This window comes from Chamaea fasciata, unplaced genomic scaffold (assembly GCF_029207755.1).
Source record: "Chamaea fasciata isolate MVZ Bird 193981 ecotype frontalis unplaced genomic scaffold, bChaFas1.0.hap1 SCAF_7, whole genome shotgun sequence".
Classification (NCBI taxonomy): domain Eukaryota; kingdom Metazoa; phylum Chordata; class Aves; order Passeriformes; family Sylviidae; genus Chamaea; species Chamaea fasciata.
The window spans coordinates 35,321,649-35,347,216 of NW_027094092.1; the positions used below are offsets into that span (position 1 = coordinate 35,321,649).

A 25,568-nucleotide genomic window follows, 5' to 3' on the forward strand; every position below is an offset into this window, starting at 1 on the left:
TTTCTTGCAGCTTCCCCTGTGTTGATTGCTGTTTGCTTATCCCTAGCGACAGATAAAGCATTGCTGCCAACAGATTCTGTCAGCTTACATATCAAAGTGTGTGGAGGTTCAGGAGAACTTCAGTGTGTAATTGTGCAGATTTATAGCTTTTTTTTCCCTCCAACAGATTTCAAACTTCATCTGCCACTGAGATAAAATAACAAACAATGCTCTCAGAGCATTTTCAGAAAAGAATCTCACATGGCTGCAATATATATTACAGTAAGCATTAAGCACACTGCTCTAAACGATGCTTAACAGGTATGTTAAACATATCATCTGAAACCCAGAAAAATGGTACTGCAAACACCAGAAATTAAAAATGCTAATATTTTAATTCAGTTTGGCACATATGACAATTCAGAAAAGGATATAAGAATCTGATAATGTTTCTTTGCTTTAAGACTTACAATCATGCAGAATTCTGGACTGAAAAAAAAAAAATCACAAAGAAAATCAAGTTGCCTGAAAATGTTATGTTCCTGAAGATGTTATGTATGTGAAAATGCTGTGAAACCAGAAGTCCCTATTTTTAAAATGCCCTAGTTGTGTTTAGACACATTTTTAATAGAACTAATTTACCTTCTTCAAAGATGTTCCTAGTAAACTAGTTACATTGTTCTTTTGTCTTTTATCTGAAGTCTTTGATGCCATTGACCAGAACTCAAATTTCCAAGGTCTCACAATTATCTCCAAGCCTTTCCCTCCTGCATAAAGTCTCTTGTATGACATTTTCTCACACTGTTCCTGAAATCTCATCTATGGAATTACTCATTTTTATCTTCTCCACACAAAGATATCAGAGTACAGCATCCCATTGAAACCAAACTCAATTACTGGAACAAGCAGAACAAGAAACAGACTGCAGATGCAATAGAGCTGAATGATGAGGTACATAAATAAATATACACAAGACCAATTACTGCAGCTTAAGCTCCCCACAGATTCTATAGCAATCTCATCTGTAGGTGGTTACGTGGCTCCTTCAACACCTCCTGGAGAGATCCCATGCTAGAAAATTATGCCATATGCAGTCTATACATGCTCTGTAGGAAATGTCTAAAGCAACTGATAGCACAAAACAGACACATTACCTTACTGGATTTTTTTTTTATATTCTGTTATGTACAGGAAAAAATATAAAAGCAAAATACATCTACTCTTTTTCGCACTTCTATGAGAACAGCCACAAACAGGCATTACCTTCAAGAGAAATTTCCTTCCACGGATTAGGTGGATACATGAAAGCAGCATTCTGGATTTGGTCATGTATGTCTTCATCCTCATTGAATGGAAAGGTACCACTGAGGCTTACATAAATGATGACACCCACTGACCACATATCCAGAGATCTGTTATAGCCTTTGTTTCTCAGAACCTCTGGAGCAAGATAGGCTGGTGTTCCCACAACTGAACGCCTAAATGATTTCTCTCCAATGATTCGGGCAAAGCCAAAATCACAAAGTTTTACCTGTTTAATGAAAAATGCTATAGTAAGACATATATTGCTTTTATTATCAAATACATAGTTGAGGAAGATTTATCATCAATTAGTTGCAAGATGCATCTCTACTGTTCCTTCAAGGGTAATTTTTTTTAAAATCCTCTTTGAGACCAATATTCTCCTTCCACTGAAACAGGAGACTGGAATACCAGTCCATAGTATCTCTTCTGCTCCTTCATTCCATCAATAAAACACAGTTGTGGATATACTTAATAGCTCAGGTTCCTGATGAAAGTAATAGTATATAGTAATACTTATTCATTCATAGCATAAGAACACAGCAAACAGAAAAACTGTTTTATCTATGGCTTTTTCCTAAAACAAGCAACTTGACAAAATTTAGTTCTTAAACTTCCACTTTTATTTTACTGTGGATCTAGTTATACTCTGCTTTCTGCAAGCTTCCTTGTCTGAGTTCTACAAAGTAACAGATTCAGCGGCTTGAAAATTCTAACTTAAAACAGCTCAGTACAGATCCTTCCCTTCCAATTATTGATATTGATATTATTTAAAAATTATCAACGGTACTCATTTTGAATATGGGCAGCTGAGGGACATTGTAGATGAACTCTGTAGACTGAAGGTAAAAGAAGCTGATAAAAATACCTTTTAAAGAGAAATATAACCAGTCAGAATGTATATTTAAATATCCTGTGATCTACGTGGCATTTAAATTCAAAGAATTAAAGAAGAAGCTATTGTTTTTCATGAGCCCTACTCAAAACTTTCAGAAAAATAACTTACTTTCTGGAGCAAATCAACCAGCCAAGTAATTAGTGCTGTATTGGTGAGCAAATTAGAAATGATCGCACAAGTAGCTATGTCACACTTGAAAATCAAGTTCAATATTTTAGACAAATGACAAGAGTCAAGGATTTTCAAACATAACTTCTTTATAAAGTTGTTTGAGTAAGTGATCAACTTTTTCTTACCTAAGAATTCCATGCAGACAGGTCACTAATCATTTTATTGTTCATATAAACCTTGCTAACACTTACTAATTAGAACAATTTATCTTAAGAAAGGGCATTTTCTACTTGCCTGTGGGAAAGGATCAGCTGATGCCAATAACACATTTTCTGGTTTGAGGTCACAATGAACAATATTTTTGAAATGAAGATGTCTTAAAGCAACAAGGATCTGTGAATAAACAAATCAAATTATGGTTGCTTGTTTTATATTGTTTGAACAGTATCAGTGACCAGAGAAGAAAGGACTGGTGTGAAGAAAAACAATCCAACAAGAATGTACCTTTTACAAAAATGTCAACAATTAAAAAGAAAAACCCAACAAAAACTAAAATGCTGTGCCTCAAGCTTTCTTGATGCTGCATCGAATATGATTTTTCCCTCTCCAAGAATTTACATTGCAAATATCATCTAAAAACTGGGTCCTAGTGTTTACTTTTCTGTACATGAAATCTTTGAATGTAGTAATACTTGCAGAATGACCTTTCACAGCTATATTCAGCTAAAAACATTTCACAGAAATATTATATGATCCAATTAAAGGATTTTCTTGATGAGAGAAAGAATGGAGAGCATTGCATGTATTTCTGTTCTGTTACATACACATAAATATAGCTACAGTGTAACAGATATCCATCCTTTTTGTGTGGCTTTAACTCAGTTGCTTGTGTTTGGTAAGGGGCTGACAGAATTTGCCACTGTTTCTAACAATTATATATATATATATATATATATATTTAATAATAAACACCATAATACTGCTGCTCCTGCTACTTTCTTTTTTCCTACCGCTAAAGCATGGGCTTCTCTGACTGTGAGGTGGCTCACTACCCATGTGTGTATCTAAATTTAAACCAGTATTTTGGGCAGCCAAAAAAGCAGTATGATAATATTACAGGAATATAACAACAGGAAGCTCAAATAAATCCCATATCAAATTGTTAATAGAACTAACAATGGAATCCAGACTCAGACACAGGTAACACTGAGATCCAGTCTGAGCACAGAAAATAGGTTTAACAGTGTATAGTATGAACTGCAGTGGTTTGATATCAGGCAGTTCAACAGGTTCTAATTTCTTTTTGTAGTTCAACAGTTTGCTTCTAGTGCTTTCCTTTCTTGTGCTTAATTCTTCCATCCTATGAGAAACTGTAGCTTGATGTCCCCTCCATCCAGCAGCCAACAGCTCTATATGAGTCTAGTTTTAAGTCCTCTTAATGGTTTACTATCTATCAGATAATGTACAGTAGTGTAAAGAAAGCTGTTTTACCACCCTTGTTTTACTCAGATTTTCATAAACCAGCCAGGTAAATTATGTCAAAAGGAAAGCATAAAAAACAGTGATAATAATTGACTTCAAATCTCCTTCTAGGTCTACAAATAATTTCTTACCTGAGTAATTAAAAACTTGGTTATTCTTTCTGGTAATCTGCCCTTTTCACTTGACAAGATCATTTCCAGCATGTCTCCATGGAGTTTTTCCATAACAACGAAGACTCTTTCTGGCGTCTCAAACATACACTCCAGATTTACAACCCCAGGATGATGAAGATTCTATTAAAGATAAACACAGCACTAGATTTCTCAATATGATCAGTAGCTTTTATCACTACATATCCAGACTTCTGACCTCCACCTAAACCAGACAGTCTTTCAGTATTTCATAATTTAAACTGTGTGCCTAACCTGTAGGCAACAGGGACAAAATTCTAGGGGCAGTACAGGAGAATGTATGGATTTCAAATTAGTTTAACATACATTTTCCTTATTGTGCCTGGTGCCTAAAACTGCAGAAATTGTAACTCCTAGTGTGACATTGCTGATACATTTGAGTTTGGCTTTCTATGGAAAATAAGCAGAAAAAACACAAATATTTTTGCAAGAAACACTAGTGATTATAAATTAAAATCATTATATTATTATCTGGTATTTATAGAAATAATTAACGGAGATAATACAGTAAAAAAACAACAGAAAAGTACCTGTAAAATGGCAACTTCATTACGAAGTTGACTTTCCTGTTTAGTTGGAAATCTCAGTTTATCGATTATTTTAATAGCAACATCTCTTCCAGTTTTGCGATGCTTTCCTGCATTAATAAAACAAAAGCATCAACTAATATGATTAATTATGAAAAGTGTTCCCTTTTCATGGGTTGTACAAACGGCCATAACCAAGTAATTCTCAGAGCTGGTTTATAGACAGGACATTAAAGTTTTCTGTCATTTCTCTTCTTTCCACCCTTTGACAACAGAAATTTTCTTACTATCACCTGACAAAGCCATTTAAACAAGTAAGAAACAAACATATGAGACAGTTAGCTCTACATTTCAACAGTACAGATGCAAAGTTAATTTTCTCATATATATATGCAAACTGCAGCTGCATTCTGTGCAACTGGCTGGTTGTGGACTTAGTCCTTCACTGGTAGCTCCACACTAGCAAATAGTGAAATATGTGATAGCCTTTAGGCATGTTAGTGCCTGTCTGTCCCAGGTTTATCAAGAGTCAGATACCTCAGTGAGAAATTTGTTGTTAGTTCTCACTTCTCACTGTTTCAAACAACAGCTGTACCTAAATACACCCCAAAAAACTGCTGAGAAAAGGAGAAAAGACAGAGGAAAAATTAATACAAAAATAAAAAGAGAAACAATTCTAACAAGCTACTGAAGAAACAATAAAAAAGTGCCTCACTGGAATATGTAAAGAAACACAGGAGGGAGAATAATATTTTTTTCATCCATTACAGTTCTCAAAAAGAACAGCTTCCTGCACTTCAGGGCTTGCTTTATTAGAACTTACAGAGAAGATGAAGCTAATGATATACACTGACCCACTACTGGGCAGAAAACTTCAATCTACAAAATTACTTCATCAACACTAAACATAAACATATATTTTGTTGAATATATACTGCTTAAATGAAACAGCAGACAGCTAATTTCTGTCAAAACATTTCAGAGTCCAAATACTTTCCCCATTCCTGAAAATTTTTATCTTAAGCAGAATTGTACAACACACCAAAGCCTTACCTCCATAAACAATTCCAAACTGTCCTGATCCCAATACTTCATCTGGAAAGATCTGGTATACAGTGCTAATATCCTGTTTATATAAACAATAGATATTAAAAGCCCTAAGAATATGAAAAGAAAATTTTGTGTTTCATTTGCTTTTTCTAGTGAGAAGTAGCATCCTTTTAATACAGTACATTTTAAAATATATTATCTGCCAAAAAATTCAGGTGTGTTTTCTCACAAGCAACAGTAACTAATTGCTGTAAAAACTGATGAAACTTCGACAGGTTCACTGAGAGGGGTAAAATATTCTATTTGTGCCAGAGAGGCAGTCTCATATCTATTTCTCAGTGCAGTAACCCAGGCTAAAGCACAAGCTGTTAGCAGATTCATTTGGAAGACTCAAACAAACATCAAATCTTGCAGCTCAGTTTTATTTTCCTGATATTTAACCAGCAGCATACACAACTGCAACAACAAAGAGTAAAAGTGTCTAATTCATAATAAAGGCAGTCTTATTTTTTGTTTGAAACAAATGGACGCATCCCTAGCAGGCAATCTTTATGCAGTCTTTTTCTGACAACTACCAGAGCTGTCCCAAAGCTTTACTGCAGGGAGTATCTATTTTTTCCATCTGCCATAAGACAGAAAGCAAGCAGTGTGACTGCTTAACTTGACCACATGACCTATATCTAGCTGTCCTAGAGTAAAAGAAACCCAGAATTCTCTATGTGTGTGTAACTCTTCCTTCAGATAGAGTTTCATCTCAGACAACAGAGAATATCTGATCTCTCAGCTATGACAGAAAGTGGTATATTTATCAAGGTTTGTGGTGTTTTTTACAAAGTTCAGTTGATAAATTCCATGACATAGTAAGTTCTACACCTCACTTTTCCATTTGGTTATTAACATCCTACAGAGATCCACAGTTACAGCCTGTGAAATTACACATACATAATTCTTGCATCCTCAGAAAAGGTGCCACGAAGATGGTTTTTGTCAAAATTCAAAAAAACTAATTGTTTGTTAATTTCTTCAAAGTAAGTGAGAAATGGCTGATGGGAACTCCCCTATCTCTCCTCTTGAAAAGCAGATCAATGACTTTGCCAGTTTAATCATAGCATGTCTAGCACCAGCATCCAGAGAACACTCACCACGTTTTCTTGGACTTGGCAGTTTGACACAGAAATACTGACGGATATATCCCCTGGGGAAGAAAGCAAAATATACTTTAGATTGCTCTGCTTTTAGTTCAAACATGTAGTAATAGGAAATGACATTCATATTACATCAGTATCTACTGACAGCTCTAGAAATTAGACCAATTAGGTCAGCTTGTTTGCCTACCAGCTAATATAAAATTGTACCAGCCCACAAACATGAATTGAACAACAGTTTTGCAGTGTAGGAAAAAAACAGAATTATACAATTCATTAATAATTTTTTAATAGTGAAGTCTCATAATTCCCATTTATAAGCTTCTTATTGCTTTTTCCCATTCTATTTTGAAGCTTTGTATCTCACCCAAGTAACAACTGCAACTAAACTGGTTTTGTTTAGAGGATTTAATAATAATTTTATTTAGTCACCTATAACATATTTGATGCTATTCAGATAAAGGCAAACACACATTCAAATTAGCCTGCATACTGTCACAAGTAATACACATTTCAACTGGCTTAACAGACATTATTAAAACTTAAAAATTAAAACAGACATAGTGGAAACAAAATCTTGCACCTGCAAGTGGTGTTTTAATACAACAAACACCAGACCCAACTTCTATCAATTCAGAGCTTAGGATGTTATAAGCATGTCACAAGCATTTGAACTGCAAACTTACTGAAGGGAAATTCAAAATACGCCTACTGCTAACTGCATTACACAAAGACAATACTTTGGGAAGGAAAGTATGCTTCTTTGGAGCACTGTCACTTCTGTCTCCTATGTAGAATCCCATTCATGTTGACTTTCCATTTGTTTAAGTAAAAATTTCAAAACCAGTGTCCCCTACTATAAGGCCTGTATTACACACTGAAGACACTTGCTACTACCTATCAGCATTAATCTTAGTTGCAGTAACATGAGTAACTTCTGCCTCACATGGCTTATCCCCTTTCCTTAGGAAGACTGCTTCTGGCATAGAATGTTTCACTTATGGAGAGGTTTTTAATCATTGCCATTTGTTTTCAAATATATGTACTGCTGTGTTTACATGAATAAAAGCATGGACAAAGACACAGACAAGTCTTGGACTTTGAGCAAGAGAAAGAAGGTTGCTGTCATTCTCACTGTCCACAAGAAATCGTTCTACATATCTCAGACGACCTTAATTTTTGCACACATAACCCAAAGACAACTACTAACTTCTAAAGAAATTTTTAAAACTTCCCAAGAGGGAGTTAAGACAGCTGTCATGCCCAGTCCAGTGTTTTTAGATGATTTGTTTAGCTACACTGGACTCAAACCAGGGGCACTAGGCAACTAGTCTGACAGAAATGACATCCAGAATTTGACACTGTTTTATACAAGATCCCAGTCAAGAAAGCAAAGGACATTGCTGATCTAATCTGATATGTGAGCTGTGTGCCTGGAGATGCAATGCCACAGCCTGTTGTATTACTTGGTTTCTGAAGGGCTTGTGGTCTCATTAGCATTTTGTGCTGCATTAATAGCATCCAGATGTCAAGTGCTAAAGTGCATGTATGTTGCAACAAAAGGTCTAATCCAAATTATGTAGACATACCCAAATTCTCTTTACACTTACTAGGCTGAACAGAAGTACAGAGCAACCACAGAAGCACATGGCTAGTAGTGGGGAATTGTTTGCTCTGTACTACTTTATTATCAGTACCTAAGATAGATTTAAACAGACCTCGTATTTTGTTTACATGAACTGTCACCTTTGCTAGAAAATTACACAAAGGTATGTAAATTGGAAGCCAAGATATATTCAGTCCTTTTGGTCCTGGATAACACACATGCCCTTGTTGTGCTTAGAATAGCTGTTCCTCACACTTGAGCTCTTTTCATCTCAGCATGGGACAATGTTTGAGGCAGCTGTACAGCCAAATATCATGAAAGGGAGCATAACATCTATGCTGCAGTGACCCAAAGAGTGAAGAACTGCTTCTGTAGACAGCTAGAAACAAATTAGTCAGGATGGGAAAAAATCTATCTATTCCGAACTGGAGCTCAGAAAATTTAATCCCTCTGCAGAAGGAGGCTATTTCTCACACCAGCAGTGCAAATTTGAATTAGAAGCCTTACTAATTTCATAACTATTTGCTTACTGCAAATATCTGCATCTTGTATATCAATACAGATGTCCTACTATAAACTGGAAACACATGGATGAGAAACTCTGGTGTTTAAAATAATATGGAAGACAAGCCATGACAGAAAAGCTGTGCAATACATCCTTTCAATGTGTACAGAAGACTGAGCAATGTAATTTGAGACATGATTCTCCTTATCAGAAATGGAGGAAATGAATAGACTTACTGTGCAGGCTGGGTCCTGACCCAGTGGATGTCCCTTTAGGGATGACAGGCATCAGGGCGTGCTGTATTGCCATCTCCCACATCCGTGCCACATCAATGCCAATACCACCGCTGATAACGCTGTTATTCAGTGGAACACTTGAGAGGCTGTCTACATTTTCTCCAACATAATAGACTATATTTGCTGTGCTTATTTCGAAACAATGAGGATTGGCTCCTTGAGGCAACAAAGTAAAAGTTTTAGCAGGTTCCAGAGATAAAATTTCAGACAATGGGATTTCCTAAAATGAAAAAAAAATTTTACTTTCTGTGTAAAGATTATCAACATATAAAACTTCAGCACGAGTTTTATTTGATTAGTTTATGATACCAGTTGTTGCCCTTTACCACATGCTTCTTGTACAAACAAAAAGGCTCTTGTAATCTGAAACTCTGTGATACAGAGAACTGTTGATGGTAAAATACTAAACGTTTCTCTCCAAGACTAAATAGAATTTTAATTATTTAACTTATCAAAGAGAGCAGTGAGGTTCTTTCAGAAAAAAAGCAGGGCCATCCGTGTATCAAGAGAACTCCATTAGAAAATAAAACCTTGTGGACTTCTCATATAAAAACTTTGTATTTCCACAACACACATTTTATGGGTCCTTGTTGGCTGACACCTTTCTGATCAAGACTTGTTTGTGAAAACCAGAACACACATACGCAGCTTAAATAATGAAAAAATAATAATAACAAAAAAAACCTAGATAGAAGTCATATTACTATTGTAGTTTTAGTAAGCTTCAATTTAGAAATTTAGTCCTTATATTGTGCTGGTTTAAAAAGAGATTGAAAAATATTGCTTACTTTGTAATATTTGCTTCCGGTATCATTTTGAAAAAGTGTAATGCATTTGCTGTCCAGCCTCCAGTAGTGTCGCTTTCTCTGCAATGAAAAACAAGTAAATTAATGATATGTTCATATTGCAACAGCACCACTGCCAAAATGTTTCTTTAGTTTGAAGAGATGTACTGTGAACGATAAAGTCCCAATTACTACTACAAGATTTTAATGAAGACTTTACAATTGAATTTAGAATTTATAGACCTCTTATTATGATTTGCTGTTTCAGGAATAGCTCTTTTAAAATTGTACAAGTTTTAAAAATTTAAAATGTCATTCTGATGTCCGCATTACATTCAGCACAATTTGCTGACATATACAAGCCTAAAGCAACTGAAATTTATTTTTGTATTCTTTGTAACACCCCAGTTCACTTTTGAAGGTCACATACTGAAGGCTTTATTCATGTTTTAGCAGGTTGCAATGAAAATAGCCTTTTTCTATACTAAATCTACGTTATAAAAGTCTCAATTCAACTGGCAGTAAGGTACTGGGGAGAGTGCAGCTGGAAAGTACAGCTATTTTACAGAACCCCATAATGTTATGTTTCACTTCCTTAAGAATGATTTTACGTTTGGCTGCGTATGATAATGCAACAGATATAATCAGATGGGTTTTGCATGTTTTAACTGTCTCCTGTTCTTACAAGCAGTGCCAGTCTTTAATATGATAAGAATCAGGATTTTAGGAATCATAAAAATTGCAAACACTGCCTTACACGAGTGACTGTAAATTACCAGAGTATTGCTAAAATTTCAGTCTATACTATAATATAACACGTACTGGAAGACAGGTCTTCCATAACAATTCTTACCAATGTGTCCTTGCTTGTATAGTGAACCATCCAACCCTCCTTCATTACTGTGCTACTTCTCCTTTTTGTGTGCTTCACAGACTGTACCACTCTCATTAATGGAATATTGTTGCTGGTTGAAGGGCTTAAGAATAAATCATTAAAGGCTTTTAAAAAGGAGATAACTTTGGACAAAAAGAAAAAAAAATCTTTAAAATCAGAATACATGTATGCACACACACAGAAATTATCCATATTTATCATTATTAGCAGACCTGGTTTGTACGCTATTTGGTTTTGTCATTCCAAGTATCTCAAGATTACGAAGAAAAAAGACTTTAATGCCACACCAAGGGAATGTCAGAGACCTTCTAAAGGCTTACACACATTCTTCCAAAAATATTTCTAAAGACGAGCTAAGAAAATGGGCAAATGACTAGGGCCTTAGCTAGGCTGTGGGAGCCATTGCTCATGTCTGTGCAATTTATGATTCAGAGCAGTACTTGATCTTGAATGTCTCATAACCTACATAGACACTGTCCATCAGATTACTGTCCTGTGGTCTTGCTTGGGCTCAAACACACAATGGAATGATGACATGGAGTAGAAAACATGTTGGCTGCCCAGCTGCACACACCCTGGCCAGGCACAGCAGAGAATCTGCTGGAACCTCTCAGACAAAGAGATTTAAGCTATTGTATGGTCAAAGACTTAAGATGAAACCCTACTGCCTTGTGGGGTTAGCACACTGCAACTTTCCAGCATTCAGACAACAGACAGTAAGCTGGGAAGCCATGGGGATGTGACAGCACGCCCGATTGCACCGTCAGATAAAATCCGGTAGTAACCAGAAGCAACCTAGCCCATCATCCTTGCTGTTAGAGTTAACAACTCCTAAAGCAGATTCTGTGTAATGGAATATGGATTCAGTCTGTTCAGTCCTAAACATGAATATTTGGTTATTCCTGGCAAAAATTTAAACAGCGATGCTGCATTGTATGTGAAAACAGAGCACAACATTGCTCTTTTATTATGCCCTGCTAGAAAAGTTATTGCTGTAACAACTCGAGCTTCAAAGGGCTGATACTGTTTAGGAAAAGAATAATATGTTAAGTTCTCAAAGCTGTTGTGACTGTAGATGTCTGCAGATGGCCCTGCTTCACTGTAATGCATTCTGGAAATAAGATTTATGAATTGGTAGTTTCCCATCAAATTGCAGAAAGTGCTGTCTGAAAGTTTTAGTAAGTATGTAACATACAGTTAACATCTCTTTTCTGTCTAAAAATGATTACTCCATTCTACAGTTTTTATTTAGATATTCTTGTTTCTACTGACAAAAGATTTATTTTTTGGCTTTTACAGATAACTTAAAAAATATGCATGGATGCAGAAAGTACCCTTAGAAATAACAGCAGAGAGGAGGTATTACTGGAAATACAAGAATGTCCCTTACATAAGCAAAACATGTACCGTAGTTATGAATGTTACATTAGTACAATTGGGTATTTTGATTTTGGAAACTTGCAATGACCTCTGCTTAATAAAAGTTGGAAATTTAAAATGTTCTGTGACAATGATTTCATGATCTAAGCACAGGTCCATATTCCAATGATACAAGGTGTCCATACATCATACACATCGTAGCTATGCAGATAAATATGATGGTAGTTCACCACTGCATGAAGTAAAACTGCACATTGTTGAAATGGATTGCTTTCTATTAGTGCAACAGGTGTAACACAGAAATAAGAGGAACATACTACTGAGAGAGACTCCCAACAAGCAAAACAAACAGGAAACTGCAGGTCAAACAGACCTGCGAAACAAAAATGTTTTATAAGGTATGGATCCCTTAAAGGTATAGATACCTTGCATGAAGGATATTAGTGCTGAAATTATCTACCTGAGTTCATTTTAGGTTCCCTGACAATGAATAATCCCTACTTTTTCCATACTATTCAGACAGTTCCAATAAGTGAATATTGTTTCTTCTGTTAATTCACTTCCGAGGTATGTTGGACAACTCCATTCCTGTCTTCCTTCCTGAACAGTCATTTCAAAGCACTAATCTATTTTGTAACTTGCTTCAAGTTATTACTTTAGGTTTGTCAAACTTTCCTTTTTAATAAAGGCATCTAAAAATACAATTAATCTAGATCTGATTATACCATAGCCACTTACATATATTGTTTATTTATTTAAATGACCAGGCACTGCACTGTTAAAGCAGGGAAGGAATGCCTTGGTATATAAGTAAACAACAAATAAATGAATATTTTACTGGTGAACAAGTAGTTTCACATCATCTTCATACAAGAACAGACCTGTAAGAACTGCTTTTTCATAAGTTTTCAAATGCTGCTTCAACTTGACAATAAAGCTTCTCTTAAATTATTAATGCATATAATCAGTAAAGCATTCTCACTGCACTTTCAAACATTTCACCAACATTCCCCATTCTAAATGAGTGAGAATAGTGACCATGCAGATTCCCCCTTAAGCCCTAGCATGATACAAAGGAAGCTGGAAGGTACACTCACTCCCCAGCTCACCTGATCATCCTGTTAGATTCATCGTGATCCAGATCCGCATCCTGCATTTCTCCACTGTCACTATGGCATCCCGTCATTGACATCTCTGAATCATGAGCCATAGATTCTTCCATGTCATCGATAAAGCCACTGTTTCTTTCACTGTCATTGTCATCACTCCCTTCTTCCATGACCACATCAGACTCAGCCCCAGGACTAAGAAGGTCTGGAAAATAATTTCTCAAGTTATTATCTAAAAACATGCAATACTCCAACTACAACAACCTGGAGCATTTTAAGCTTCCAAAAAACTCAAGTTCTCTTTGAAAGTCTGTTGTCTGCACCTAGACAATATAAAGTAGACAATTGCTTATAACGTGAACTGTATATTCTTTTGCACAGGAATAGTGTTTTCTGTGAAGCCTGCACAAAGTAGCACAATAATCAATACCACTGAAACAATGCTCCCTGACATTAGAAAAGAAATATTAAACAAGCATCAAAACCAAAGACTTAGGGTTTAACTGATTTGACTATGGCATAGCATTAAAAGCACCATCCAGCTTATAATTAAATTATATTAAACTTTCCATTTTCCAAATTAGATAATCCTAAGCAAGATCAGAGTAAGAAACAACTTTTTGTTGTGTTGTTGCTTGTGAATGGATTTACCTGGTACATAAAATCATTAGTCCCGTCAGAGGGTAAAGACAACATTAGTTTTTCTGGGATGCTGCAGTGTTTCAAAAATTTGAAGTAAGGTTAAAATCACATGGAACACAATCAAATGGTTTCTCCTAGCAACTTTTGCCCAATTTTGTGGAGTAAGGTTCTTGACAGCCCGTGTAGGCAACGTAACATAAGAAAAAGGACATTGAATTGTCTGACAGCAAAATGTTTGGAATTGATGGCATTGCACTGAAATTAGAAGTGCACATCTGAAAAGTTTGTTTTCATGTACAGTAGTCTTAAGACTTGGGATATAAATTACTGATGTGTGATTAAGAGCCACATACTTAATCTCTAGCAGAACCAGTAATTCAGTCATGAATGATACTTCACAGTGCGAAGCTCTCTCTTTGTTATTCCTACAACTCTTTTAAAATCTCTATTTTTAAAACCTACAATCAGTTAAAAATAACCCCTTACATTTAGTATATAATGCATTTACTACTGACACCATACTCGGAATTTCATTGCTTAAGCTCTTCTTTCACTTACTATTTTAGGGAAGATGCATCACACAGCAGATGGACAAAATGACAGATACTGTATTTTGTTTATTAAGTTTGAAAATAATGTGAACCAAATTACTGTGAGAATACAAATGAGATACCAGATAAAACTGCCTTTGATAATCCCAGGGACCCTCTATCAGTCATTCAGGACACGCAATTCAGAGTTCTACAAGGATTCCACGTATACCATACTAAAAATATTATTTGGTGTATAAAAGCCAAGTTCTATAAATTTTAAGATTGCAATCTTCAAGGAATATACTTGGAATAAGCCCAGGATATGTGTTCTCACCCCAAGTGACTCTGCACATGCTTTCCTGAGACAAACTATCACTTCCCATTAGGCCAGCATCAGATGCACCTGTCAGGAGGAAAGTCCAACTAAAAGTAGCATGTTGCTTGTGAAGCAAAGGTGGGGAGAGGGCAGAGGGAGTGTGTTGGAGGGATGAAATACAGCTGCTTCAGATGGAAAGAGGGAATCTGGAGGAGCAATCCAGAAACAAATTTAAGTTTTGTTCATTTAGTTCAGTTCTGCAGAAACAAAGTTTATGTTCCTTCCTGTCTTTTCACAGCACCTTAGATCAATCACTCCTCTCTAAAACTGAATCTATGCAGGAAAAGGTTTATCATTTATAAGCAGATTTAGTTACTTTATCTGACTGCAAATCTCAGGGAAAACTTTACACTCCTATCAATGGAATTAACATCTCATGGTGTATATTTTAGTTTTTGAAAACCAAACCACAAATGTCCAATGGCAACATTATCTGCACTCCTGAAGAAATAGTTATGTTGTGGGATGGTTAAGGGTTAAGTGAGGTATAAATGGTGCAAGATTAAACAAAAAAAAAGAAAAGTGACTCCAAGAGTCCAGTGAGAGGTGCATCAGAAAGGACATTCAGTAGGAAGACATAATGTATTTTCCAGAAAATCATGCACCTTACCACATTTTAAGTGGAATATCTAGTATCTGTAGTAATTTTCCTACTAAACATAAAAACTTCATAGTGGTACAGTAACATTACTATGAGAAATACTGTGAAAAACATTAGTTAACATTCCTAATTTTGGAATTTCTTGATATGTCTTCAATAAAGTAGACCACTGACCTAAAGGAAAACGAATGCATCATAAGGTAATACTTCATTAACCTCAGAAGCAGTTTAGGCTGACAATTTAACACAGTAATATGCATTAGAAACTGAGCACTTCACCACACTTCTCATTCCCTTATCACACAGGAAAGTGACATTTTTCCAGGCGATCAACAACTCATCTCCAACCACTCCTTTTTTCCTCCAGTAGTGTCTGTCAAGCCTACCCATACACCCTTATATTAACACAAAACCAGCAGCACATGCATGGGAAAATCAGCAGATAATCAAGACTTGATTTGTGGACACTGGTTATGATTAGTTTTATGCCATCAGTAAACGGTGGACTTTTTTTCTGAAGGGCATTCCTAGTTCTTCTAGGTATATTTTTCCTTCCCAGGAAGATCATGCACAACCACTTTTTTCTCCCCTCACATTAAAAGACAATTTTGTGCTTCTAGCTAACAGGTGAGTGCCAGCTTCTCATGTGTGACTTTTGGCTTTCTGCATTTACCACGAATTATCACAGGGCCATTTTGCTGCTGACATCACCACTGTGGCAGAGCTTAACCTTCCTGCTAGTGCAGGCAATCTGGAACACACTCTGAACTGATGGTGTCTGAGCTACTCGCAGCATTCCTCCCACACCTCATCTTCAACATACAACAGAAGTATGGCAGAGGAAAGGCCACTCCCAAGCAATGGAAAAATGTGTGTCTGTACACGTCACAGTTCTACATTTCTCTTTTATTTAACTGATGGCTTAAACAATGACAGGAACAACTGTAAATGCAACTTACCTCCATTAAAGGCAACTTCCCCCAGGCAGTTATTTGGCACTTTAGGAGCACAGCGTTTGTGACAGTTGAATCTACAGTCTGATAAGTGAAAAAGGGATACATCCAAATTATTTCTTTTTCTGTGACACAATTATATTTTTTCTTGCTCTGCAGCCTATAGATGTTAAGCCCTATCATTTCATTAATAGAAGTCATATGTTCAGAGAGTGTGCACTAGCCTGGCTCCATGCTGCCTGTCATTGGAAGGGACAGGATGAAGATGCTAGAAGCATGTGTCTGAGGGGAAAAACAGCCTTTCCAAGGGTAGCTGGGTGGTGCGGCACTACAGCAGCAAAAGTGGTGCTCAACTCATCTAGGGGAGTGATGAGGAGACAAGTACTTGGCTCCAAAGTCAGAGCTGCTTTTCCAGTGAAAGAAGCAGAATGGGCTGCAGTGTATCAGCTGCAATTTAAGAGAATGACTACATAGAAAATACTGTTAACAGAAAATTGAAACAGGAGAACCCTATCCAACAATTTTAGTTGAGAAAATATTTGTTTTTTACATCTCAAGGCATCTTCTAGACAGCTTGCAACTGTGGGTTCCTTCAGTCCTTTCCCTATTTTTTAATTTTTTTTTTCTTTACTTCTTTCATACGTGTAAGTAGCACTTCATTGGATGTCATGGGAATTGTTTTCTTTTGGCTTATGAACACATCTTAAACTAAGAGCTGTAACATATTAACACACCCAGGAAACCAAAGAGTCAGGAAGGAAAAAATATACTAAGGTTCTCTATATCCTTGTAATTATTTAAGATTGATCCAAAACCAAACTAGAGGTACGGCACTGCCAAACTACAGCAAATTTCTTTTTTTAATTGGGTTAATATTTGCTTAGGTCACCAGCATTCAAAATGAACTGGAACAGGTGATACTTTGATAGATATTTTGCTTTAGTTAAATTGTATCAGAATCACACCGTAAGTTGAATGAATGCAACTTTGAATTTTTGCAGGGTTTAAAGAAGTAACACAAAGTATACTGATTAATTTTATGATAGTCATTATTTATTGTAATAGAAGGAAGGTGGTTTAAAGCATCCATTAGCCAACATTCCAACCCTACAGCATGCACAATGCTTTATATTAACAGGCTAAGGTGAGCCAGCAATCTAGGCTAGGATCCAAGGGGCCTGACTCACTTCAGCACCTACTAAGGTATACAATGCCATGAGACTTGAGAGCACATTAGTCACACTGAAAAAATGCGGGTTTAAATTCTCATGTAACCCCATCTTATTTTACTTTCATTACAACTTCCCCAAAACACGGAGCTGCTGAGGCTCAGGCATATGCTTCAATTCACACACAGGACTTTATAGATTGAAAACAATGAAGATAAGAATATAGTCCATTATGTTAACTATTCTGTAAGCACAGGTTCACCTATGCCAAATACAAGATCATTTACACCTGAATGAAAAATGTGAGCTACTGCACATACATCAAAGGGTAAGAATGAACAGCTGCGCAGCCAGCTCCTACAGAATACCAATTACTGTAATTTTGACTGCAGCTTAATCCAGTGTAATTGTACATGTGCCTACACGCAGACAGTTTAGTGAGGAAATCATGAATAAGGCTACATAGTAACCACTCAAACACTAATTTATTAATTTTATTATGCTTAGCTTTTATGTTCCTGAAGGACATTTACTTACCTTTGCACTGCAAACCCTGTCTAAAGAGCCCTTTGAGAAGCTTCTTGCAGTACTGGCAAACTGTTGGACGTGTGTAGGAGTGGATGACAAAAGTATGAGGCACTTTAACCTTTGACAGTAAAATCTTGTCTAGCTGAATAGGTCGTCCAATGTAGGACTGTGAATTCGACCTCTTCTCTCGCCCAGTGTATGATTCTGATGGTGTCTTTTGCTGTAAAATACATAAAAGGAATTTTAATTTTTAAAAGAATATCGTATTCATATATTCTCTCACTTCAATAACACTGTCATATGTCATAAAAAGTCACGTGCCTTTAAACACTAATAAAACATGCATCATGCCCTGCTCAGACTGCTTTTGAAAAAATTGAATGGTACTGAACAACACCTTTGCCAACACTACTGTCATGCACTTCACATTATGACTGAAATAGGTTTTTATTTAAAAAAAAAACAATCAAAATTAAAATGTACATTAAAATTTCTCAGAAAAGCATTTCATATTCTGATAAAAAACCATTTCTACCTCTTATTTTCTATTTTAGATCAAAAGTAACTTTTAAAGGTTGTTTTTTTGTATAAATATTAAGAAAATTATTATGTGCTTCCATGTGCATATAGGTTAATGATAGAAAAACTACTACTGTTTCTAATCCCCTTTATTTATAATGTTTGCTATCCCTAACCTTACCACATTTAGATTATGCAAAAGAGATCACAATAGGTATTTAAAGGGGGGTGTGTGTGTGTATATTTACACACACCCCCACTTTAAATACCTATTTTTTATATATGTGTGTGTGTTTATATATATACATACACATACACACACACACACATATATATATGTATTTATATGATGTCAGACACACAGAATAAGGCATGAAATTCAAAGAATTTCTGGAAGAGTTACCTTATTTTCTGTGCTGACTTAATTAACCCAGAAAACAACTCACCTAGAAAACTGCTTTCTCCTTATACTTGCCCTTGAGAAACAACCAAACTATACCCACAATTAACAGTAAAAGGAGAAAAAAAAGTGAGCAAATGCAGCTTGATTATTTAAAATGCAGCACCTTCTCACTATCATCTGCATATAATCTGATAACTGAGGACCAGAAAACAATCACTCAGAGTGAGCCTCCACTGTTCAAAACCTGTAGTAGCTGAAGCTTCAGGTAGATATTAACTTGAAACACTACTTAGATTCAAACACATAATGCTATAGAAATTCCTCCATCTGATTACTATTTCCCAGTCACCAAAATATAGCAAAATGCATTTGTATGCTTTCGTCTGAGTCTTTTGGAGTAAAGAGGAATCAAAAAGTCATTTTAATGGCAGAAGAACGTAAGGAATTAGTTCCAGGCTTTGCCTTCACAGTGTATTTGCCACGGGACCAAAAAAAATTTCTTCCTTACAAAGTTCATACAGATTTCTTGCTGTGAAGATAAATTCTTTGATTATACTGTAGAATTAGGTGTCTTTTCCAAGAGGCATAAAGATCCACTGTACTAATGCAGTCCTTTCAAATAAAGTAAAAATATGCAAAATACATTGTATGAGCCAGGTACACCTGGTCACCATAAAGAAACTAGACTGAAAGAAGCATAAGAAAGCATCTGTCTTTATCACAAATAAGAGTGGAAAAAGTCTGAGTACATTCTCTGATAGTACAGGCTTATTACTTCCTGAGGTTTAAATCTTTATGCGCTGCAAAGCACTTATGCGTATTAAAAAACTCCAAGCAATTAATTAGTCTCAATTTAAGATGAAATTTATTTCATATTTGTTAACTACTAATAAAGAGGTTGCACTAAATCTTATGAAGTCAACATGAACAGGCCTGTAAAACGGAAGGCAGAAGACCATCAGGGCAGAAGAATGAGCCACATATTCTGCACAAACTGCATTGCTCAGCTATTGCAAGCCACCTGGAAATCACAGCCCTCAGTGTTTGTGGACAGGGCAAAGCAGTGAGAAATAGAGATGCAGTTCTCTCAGTCTTATGTCTGTGTAGAGTAGAAACGATTTTGGTCCAGACTAATGGTACTCCATAGTCCTAGTTCAGACCCTTACAAATTACAGCCTCAACCCTACCCAGTGACCAGAGACCTAACCCTGAGTTTGCTCTTCAGTGCCCACAAGAAGAGTTTTGCTTGACCCAATACTACAATTTAATGTAAATATTTTCTTTTTGAATAAAACGATTCCTAAAGGGTTCATCTTAATTTTTATCACTACTTGCAATGCATTAGTCACAACACTTTGCTCTCTCTTGAATCTGGACATTTGGTGGACATTTTGCATGTAGCGATGCTAGTCTCTTAAAATGAAGTTTAACTGAAAAGAAGTAAGAACATGTAAGGGACAGAGTTCTATTGCTTGCTTTCATTATGCCACTGTAACAGACTAATATTTCAGTTTACCATTCTTATCACTAGAGCAGTTTCTTGACAGTCTTACTCTTGTCTTTCACTTGTAAAAGTGACCCAAATATCTCCTAACACTGTCATGTCTCTTAGAATCCTGACTAATGTCATCTACATTAAACCTCTTTTCTATGATTACTCTTTACCTTCATTTTCCAAATTACTGCCAAATCAAAAACTATTTTGGCAACCTGCTAAATACTGCTAAAAGCAAAGTCCAAATTACTTATACCTAGGTGACTTCATGCTTGAAGAATTTTAGAAAGCTGGTTTGGCCATTTTCCTCACCAAATGCCTTTCAGGTTTTAGAAACTTCAGCAGTGTTGCAGAAAGTACTGGGACTAATCTTGGGCAGTTGTGATTAACAGAGAGAGACAGTCTTCCCTACAGCTTTGGTTCTGACCTAGATGTCTGATCAAATCTCAGGTGTGGTACAGTACAAGTGTGGGACAAATTATTTGCTGTATTTTTTGCTTAGATTGATGGCAAATTTTTCAGTTTTAATGTGCTAGTGTATGTTTCTGAGAAAATGTCAGGTAAAACAAAAAGTGAATTCTAGATGCTCTGCACTGAGTTGATTGTTTCTGAGATAACTCTGAAACAGTTCCTCATCATACCATCAGCCTTGATGAAATAGAGTCGCCATTAATAAAGCTTTCATCGTGTTCTTTGGTAGGTTTTGGTTTTTTTCTCAAAATTCATATTAGTCAATGCACAGTTATAATTTCTGAAATATTTACCTCAAGTCTCATTTCACATGGCTGCCAAGTTGTGTTCCTGAACAGACAATTAACTAAGTTTTTATTAGTAATTCGTAAGTGTTTTCTACAGCACAAGCAGTAGTGGATACTCAACAGAAGATAAAATACTGGAAAACCTACTGTAAGATGTCAGTCTCTGAGTCCAATATATAGAGAAAAGTATTTCAGCTTTTCTTCACCATTCCACAAGTGCTGGGCTGCTACGTGCCAGCAGCCTAGCACACCATGTAAGGCACCAGCAGTTCTCAACTTACAGTGCCTTCAGGTCAAGAGGTAAAGCTGAGTTTCACCTTCTCCCATGCTGGAAAAGACATCCGAATTCATGGATCTGGTCTCAGTCCTGCATGCCCAGGCCTGATACGCCTGACTCCGCTCTGCCCCTCTTCCAGCCAGAGGCAAGGTGCCCCCTGGGTCCTACTCAAAGGTAGCAGGGGAAGGGAAGGTGGTGATAGATAACTCATGGCAGCAGCAGCTGGAGCATCTTCCACACCCTCTGATGACTGACTGATTAGGAGAAGTACCTCCTCCCTCTTGTCAGATAAGCTTCCCCTCCCAATATCATCCAAAACTTCTGTCAAGATCCCTCAACTCTAACTTCCAGCACTCCCAGCATCAGACAGATGCCACAATTTTGAGCCACTGAAAGCATAGGAAACCAGGAACTATCCTATTTTCATTGGAAAAGCAATCTCCTCCACAAAGCACCTTCTCCTTCAGCTGGCATGCCTGGTTTGTTAGAAAGATAAATGAGTTTTTCCTGATAGCCAGCCAGACTACTGACTCAGCAAGTCTGGAAACTTCCCAGGAAATGATTGCTTAACCAGATTACACTATGGAAACTAACAGCCTGCACAGCTCCAAATACTAAACAGTCCTTGAGAACAATCATCCCAAGCAAGGAAATCTATACTTTAACTGCTAAAGAGTACGATTCAAGGGACAACAAACACCAAGAAATATATGCAGATACTTAACTGTCCAACTAAGCCAGTGACACTGATCACATCCAGATACTTCAATTATGTTTCAACTGTGAGAATATCTAATAGAGTCCAGTTTGTTGACTCATATTTTGAAAAAAGTATGGTTTTTTAATTCCAAGAAGGAAGATGTGCCAAGCTTTTCCCCAGCATGGGGCATTCCTCATGACTTTTATTTAACTGATGCCTTGGTTCTTCTTCTTGCTTCAATTTCTTTGAATTTTTGGAATATACTGAAGCCCCCCCATGTGAGTTTTGGTGAGCTCTGTTGAAAGCTATGAGAAGACACAACAATTAGCTAGAAGCATAAAATCATTGTACAGTCAATGCAGGAAGAAGACAGTCCCCTAAAGGTAAAAATAGCTCAGCAGATCTTTCCTGTCTTTTCTACCTTGCCCAAATACACTGCAAAATGCAATTAAGAAACTGAAATAAATACTGATTCCCCACCAATGGATTCAGCTGCTCATTTTACCTGGATGAGTTTGACTGTCTTGTAGCATTCACATCTATCCCTTCCAGGCACAGAAACAAAGAAACTGTAGGGAGATGCTGAAGGGACTATTGGGAAGCAATAAAAGCAGACTGCTTGGACACAGAGGTGGCCTCTTGGGAACAAAGGACCAGATCTACAATCCAGCTGCATGAGCTAGTCTAAAACATGGAAGAGACTGTTTATTTCTTTTAAAAGGTTTTGACAGTCCCACTAAAAATGTCCCAGGGATTCTGGCAAAACTTTACTAAAAAGCTTCATAATATGTAAGAGTCAGAAAGCAACTACTTCCATTTTGGCAATCATGCCAGCAGAAACACACCCAAGTCAGTAACCTTCACTCAGAAGAGAACAGGCTACACAACGTATACTCTACTAAATATATATTTTTTTCAAAACTTACACAAATAAGTGCTAACCTTTTGCAGGCTCAATATCTAAGAAGTGTTGCAACATTATTCCTTTAGTTTACACTGAGATATTAAACCAGAAATAACAAACATATTCCCACAATTTTGAAACGTTTGCCTTAACAAAAGAATAAACTATCACAATCTAGGGGTTTTTATTTACTTAGACAACAGAGAAAAGTGATGTCTATTTTAGAAAGCCAAACAGCAATAACTGTTTGCATGAGGTTTCATTTTTAGTGTTGAAGCAGACTTGTTGAAACATGCATTTCCTTCCTATACTAAAGACAGAGGATAAAGCCTTAATGTGTTCATACACAATTTCTTCACAGGAAGTTACTGTCAAGTGAGGTGCTAGAAATCTATGTAACCACAGGAACTCTGTTTTTAATGCAATGCAAATGTTGACTTTCTTCTACAAATTAAACTATGTGACTGTAATTAAGTGAATTCAAAGAAACAAATCTTCAGTTAAATATACTGAAATACCACACTTAGACTGCAATCAACTCTGTTGTCTTTCAAGGCTTCTTGCACTCCTCTCTTTAAGTCAAGTGTATGATTTAATCCTACAAGCACCACAGTTAGATAGCTATGGTCTGAAAAACATTTCACTCTCCCATGTGTAAACACATCAAAGAACTGACTTCAGTAAAAGCTGTTAATATTAAACTATCCACAGATGGAAATTATTATGTACACTGTTCTACTCAGACATCAATAGCAGCAGACAGTGGTTTGAATGCTCTGTCTTTAACCTGCCTTATTTTGGAAAGTAGCAAGAGAAGATTACTGGGTTTCAGCAGCCATTGTGGGACTATGCTGACTCCTCAGAACCAGGGAATTCCCAAAACAAAAGCCCTTTCTTTTTGGATCTGCTAGTACCAGCAGCCATAGTAAGACTTACATATAGCATAAAGCTTTTTTCCAGCATCTTACAGACGTAAGTTCATTCAAAAATATTGGGATTAGTTTGTTCTCATATTATGTACTTCATCATTTTAAGTATGTTAATTAGTAAGTTATTTTCATGGAAGTTTCTTGCAGTATTAGAAGAAGCCAGACCTGGCAGCTTTGTTATGTCTGCTGAATAAAGCTAATAAAAAGGAGGAAAAAAGCACACATGGCAACACAAAGGTATCATACTCAAATTATAATTCAATACAAAACTCTTCAGGTAGTATTTGCACAATTCAGATTCATCCTATCATAAATGAATCATGCCTTTTTTCCACCTCCTCTCCAATGTCTGTATAAATGTGTCCATCTGTCACTGTCTATATACCATCCTTACCAAATCAGGGATAACCAGCAGGTCTTTAGGGTTAATCACAGACACCGGTTTGGAAAGTCTTGGCTCTGGACAGAGGATATCTAGACAAACATACTTGGTGAGGCCTGAAGTAAGTTTGGGGGCAGTACTAGGTAACCAACACAGAAAAGCAAGATTATAGTTTAGAAGGGAGGGAAAAGCATCACTGAACACACCTGGGCCATGTAAGCAGAGATAAAAGGTCACGCTGATTGCCATTATTCCTCAAAATAACATTTTGGGATCTTGTACCAACTCACAATAACCCAAATGATCATGAATGATGTCTCAGAGATACTACAGGGAAGTAAAACGTGTGCTGCAGCATTTGGCACTTTTCAATATGCACAAACCCTTTTGCTAGTACTTAGAAACTACAAGAACTTAGCTCCTAATTTTCCCTAGATGTACCACACACTCTTAAACAATTCCAACTGTTACCATCATACAGCTTCTACAAACCTCCAGTTTAAGCCATGGTGACTTAGATGTAGGGTCATAAGCTGAAAACAAATAGGTGATTTAAGAACAAGTGGCCTGATGACAAACCAACCTGAACCTCTCTCCTCTTCCAAGCTGAAGAGTGAAATACCCATAAAACCTCTAGGATGTCTAACAATTGCATTTAAAAACATCAGCAGACGCAGCACACACAAAATTACAGAATATGTACATCTTAAGCTGTTTAGCATTTTCTGTTCTATCTTCCTAGATACTTAGAAAATATCAGGTACACAACTGACACAATATTTAATGGTTTCCTAAACATACATCTTGTAGTTTGAAATTACTGGCTGGATCATCTTCTGTATCTTATCTAGTTGTAATAAACCTCTGAAACAATCATATTGGGGCAAACTAGGTCAGAAAATCACTAATATAGTTTGCATTAGTTACAACAAATTCACTTCTACAGCATTTAGTGCATGGCAGGTAGTACTGGGACTACTATTATTCTATGGCACAGCAGTGTGTAAGGTAAGCCAGCCCAAACTTACCTTCTGTATTCTAAAATGATTTAATATGGGATTCAGCTGAACTTTAAATATCATAAATATGCAACACTTTAAGAAAAAAGAGAACTGTATTTAAAATACTTTTTGATTTT

The 25,568-nt window shown here is 36.4% G+C and overlaps 1 protein-coding gene across 2 annotated transcripts in view; it reads right to left on the reverse strand.

Moving 5' to 3' along the window:
• The window catches only part of PRKD1 (protein kinase D1), a 118,358-nt gene that overhangs the window by 10,520 nt on the left and 82,270 nt on the right, over positions 1–25,568 (reverse strand). For both annotated transcript variants that reach the window (XM_066188361.1, XM_066188360.1), the window contains 12 exons: positions 18,073–18,283; positions 16,373–16,450; positions 13,262–13,466; positions 10,731–10,854; positions 9,881–9,958; positions 9,033–9,312; positions 6,683–6,735; positions 5,544–5,616; positions 4,494–4,600; positions 3,904–4,065; positions 2,585–2,683; positions 1,243–1,510 (listed from right to left, as the gene is read on the reverse strand). In XM_066188361.1, coding sequence (XP_066044458.1) covers positions 1,243–1,510; positions 2,585–2,683; positions 3,904–4,065; positions 4,494–4,600; positions 5,544–5,616; positions 6,683–6,735; positions 9,033–9,312; positions 9,881–9,958; positions 10,731–10,854; positions 13,262–13,466; positions 16,373–16,450; positions 18,073–18,283 — 1,738 coding nt within the window. The remainder of the gene's footprint in view (positions 1–1,242; positions 1,511–2,584; positions 2,684–3,903; positions 4,066–4,493; positions 4,601–5,543; positions 5,617–6,682; positions 6,736–9,032; positions 9,313–9,880; positions 9,959–10,730; positions 10,855–13,261; positions 13,467–16,372; positions 16,451–18,072; positions 18,284–25,568) is intronic.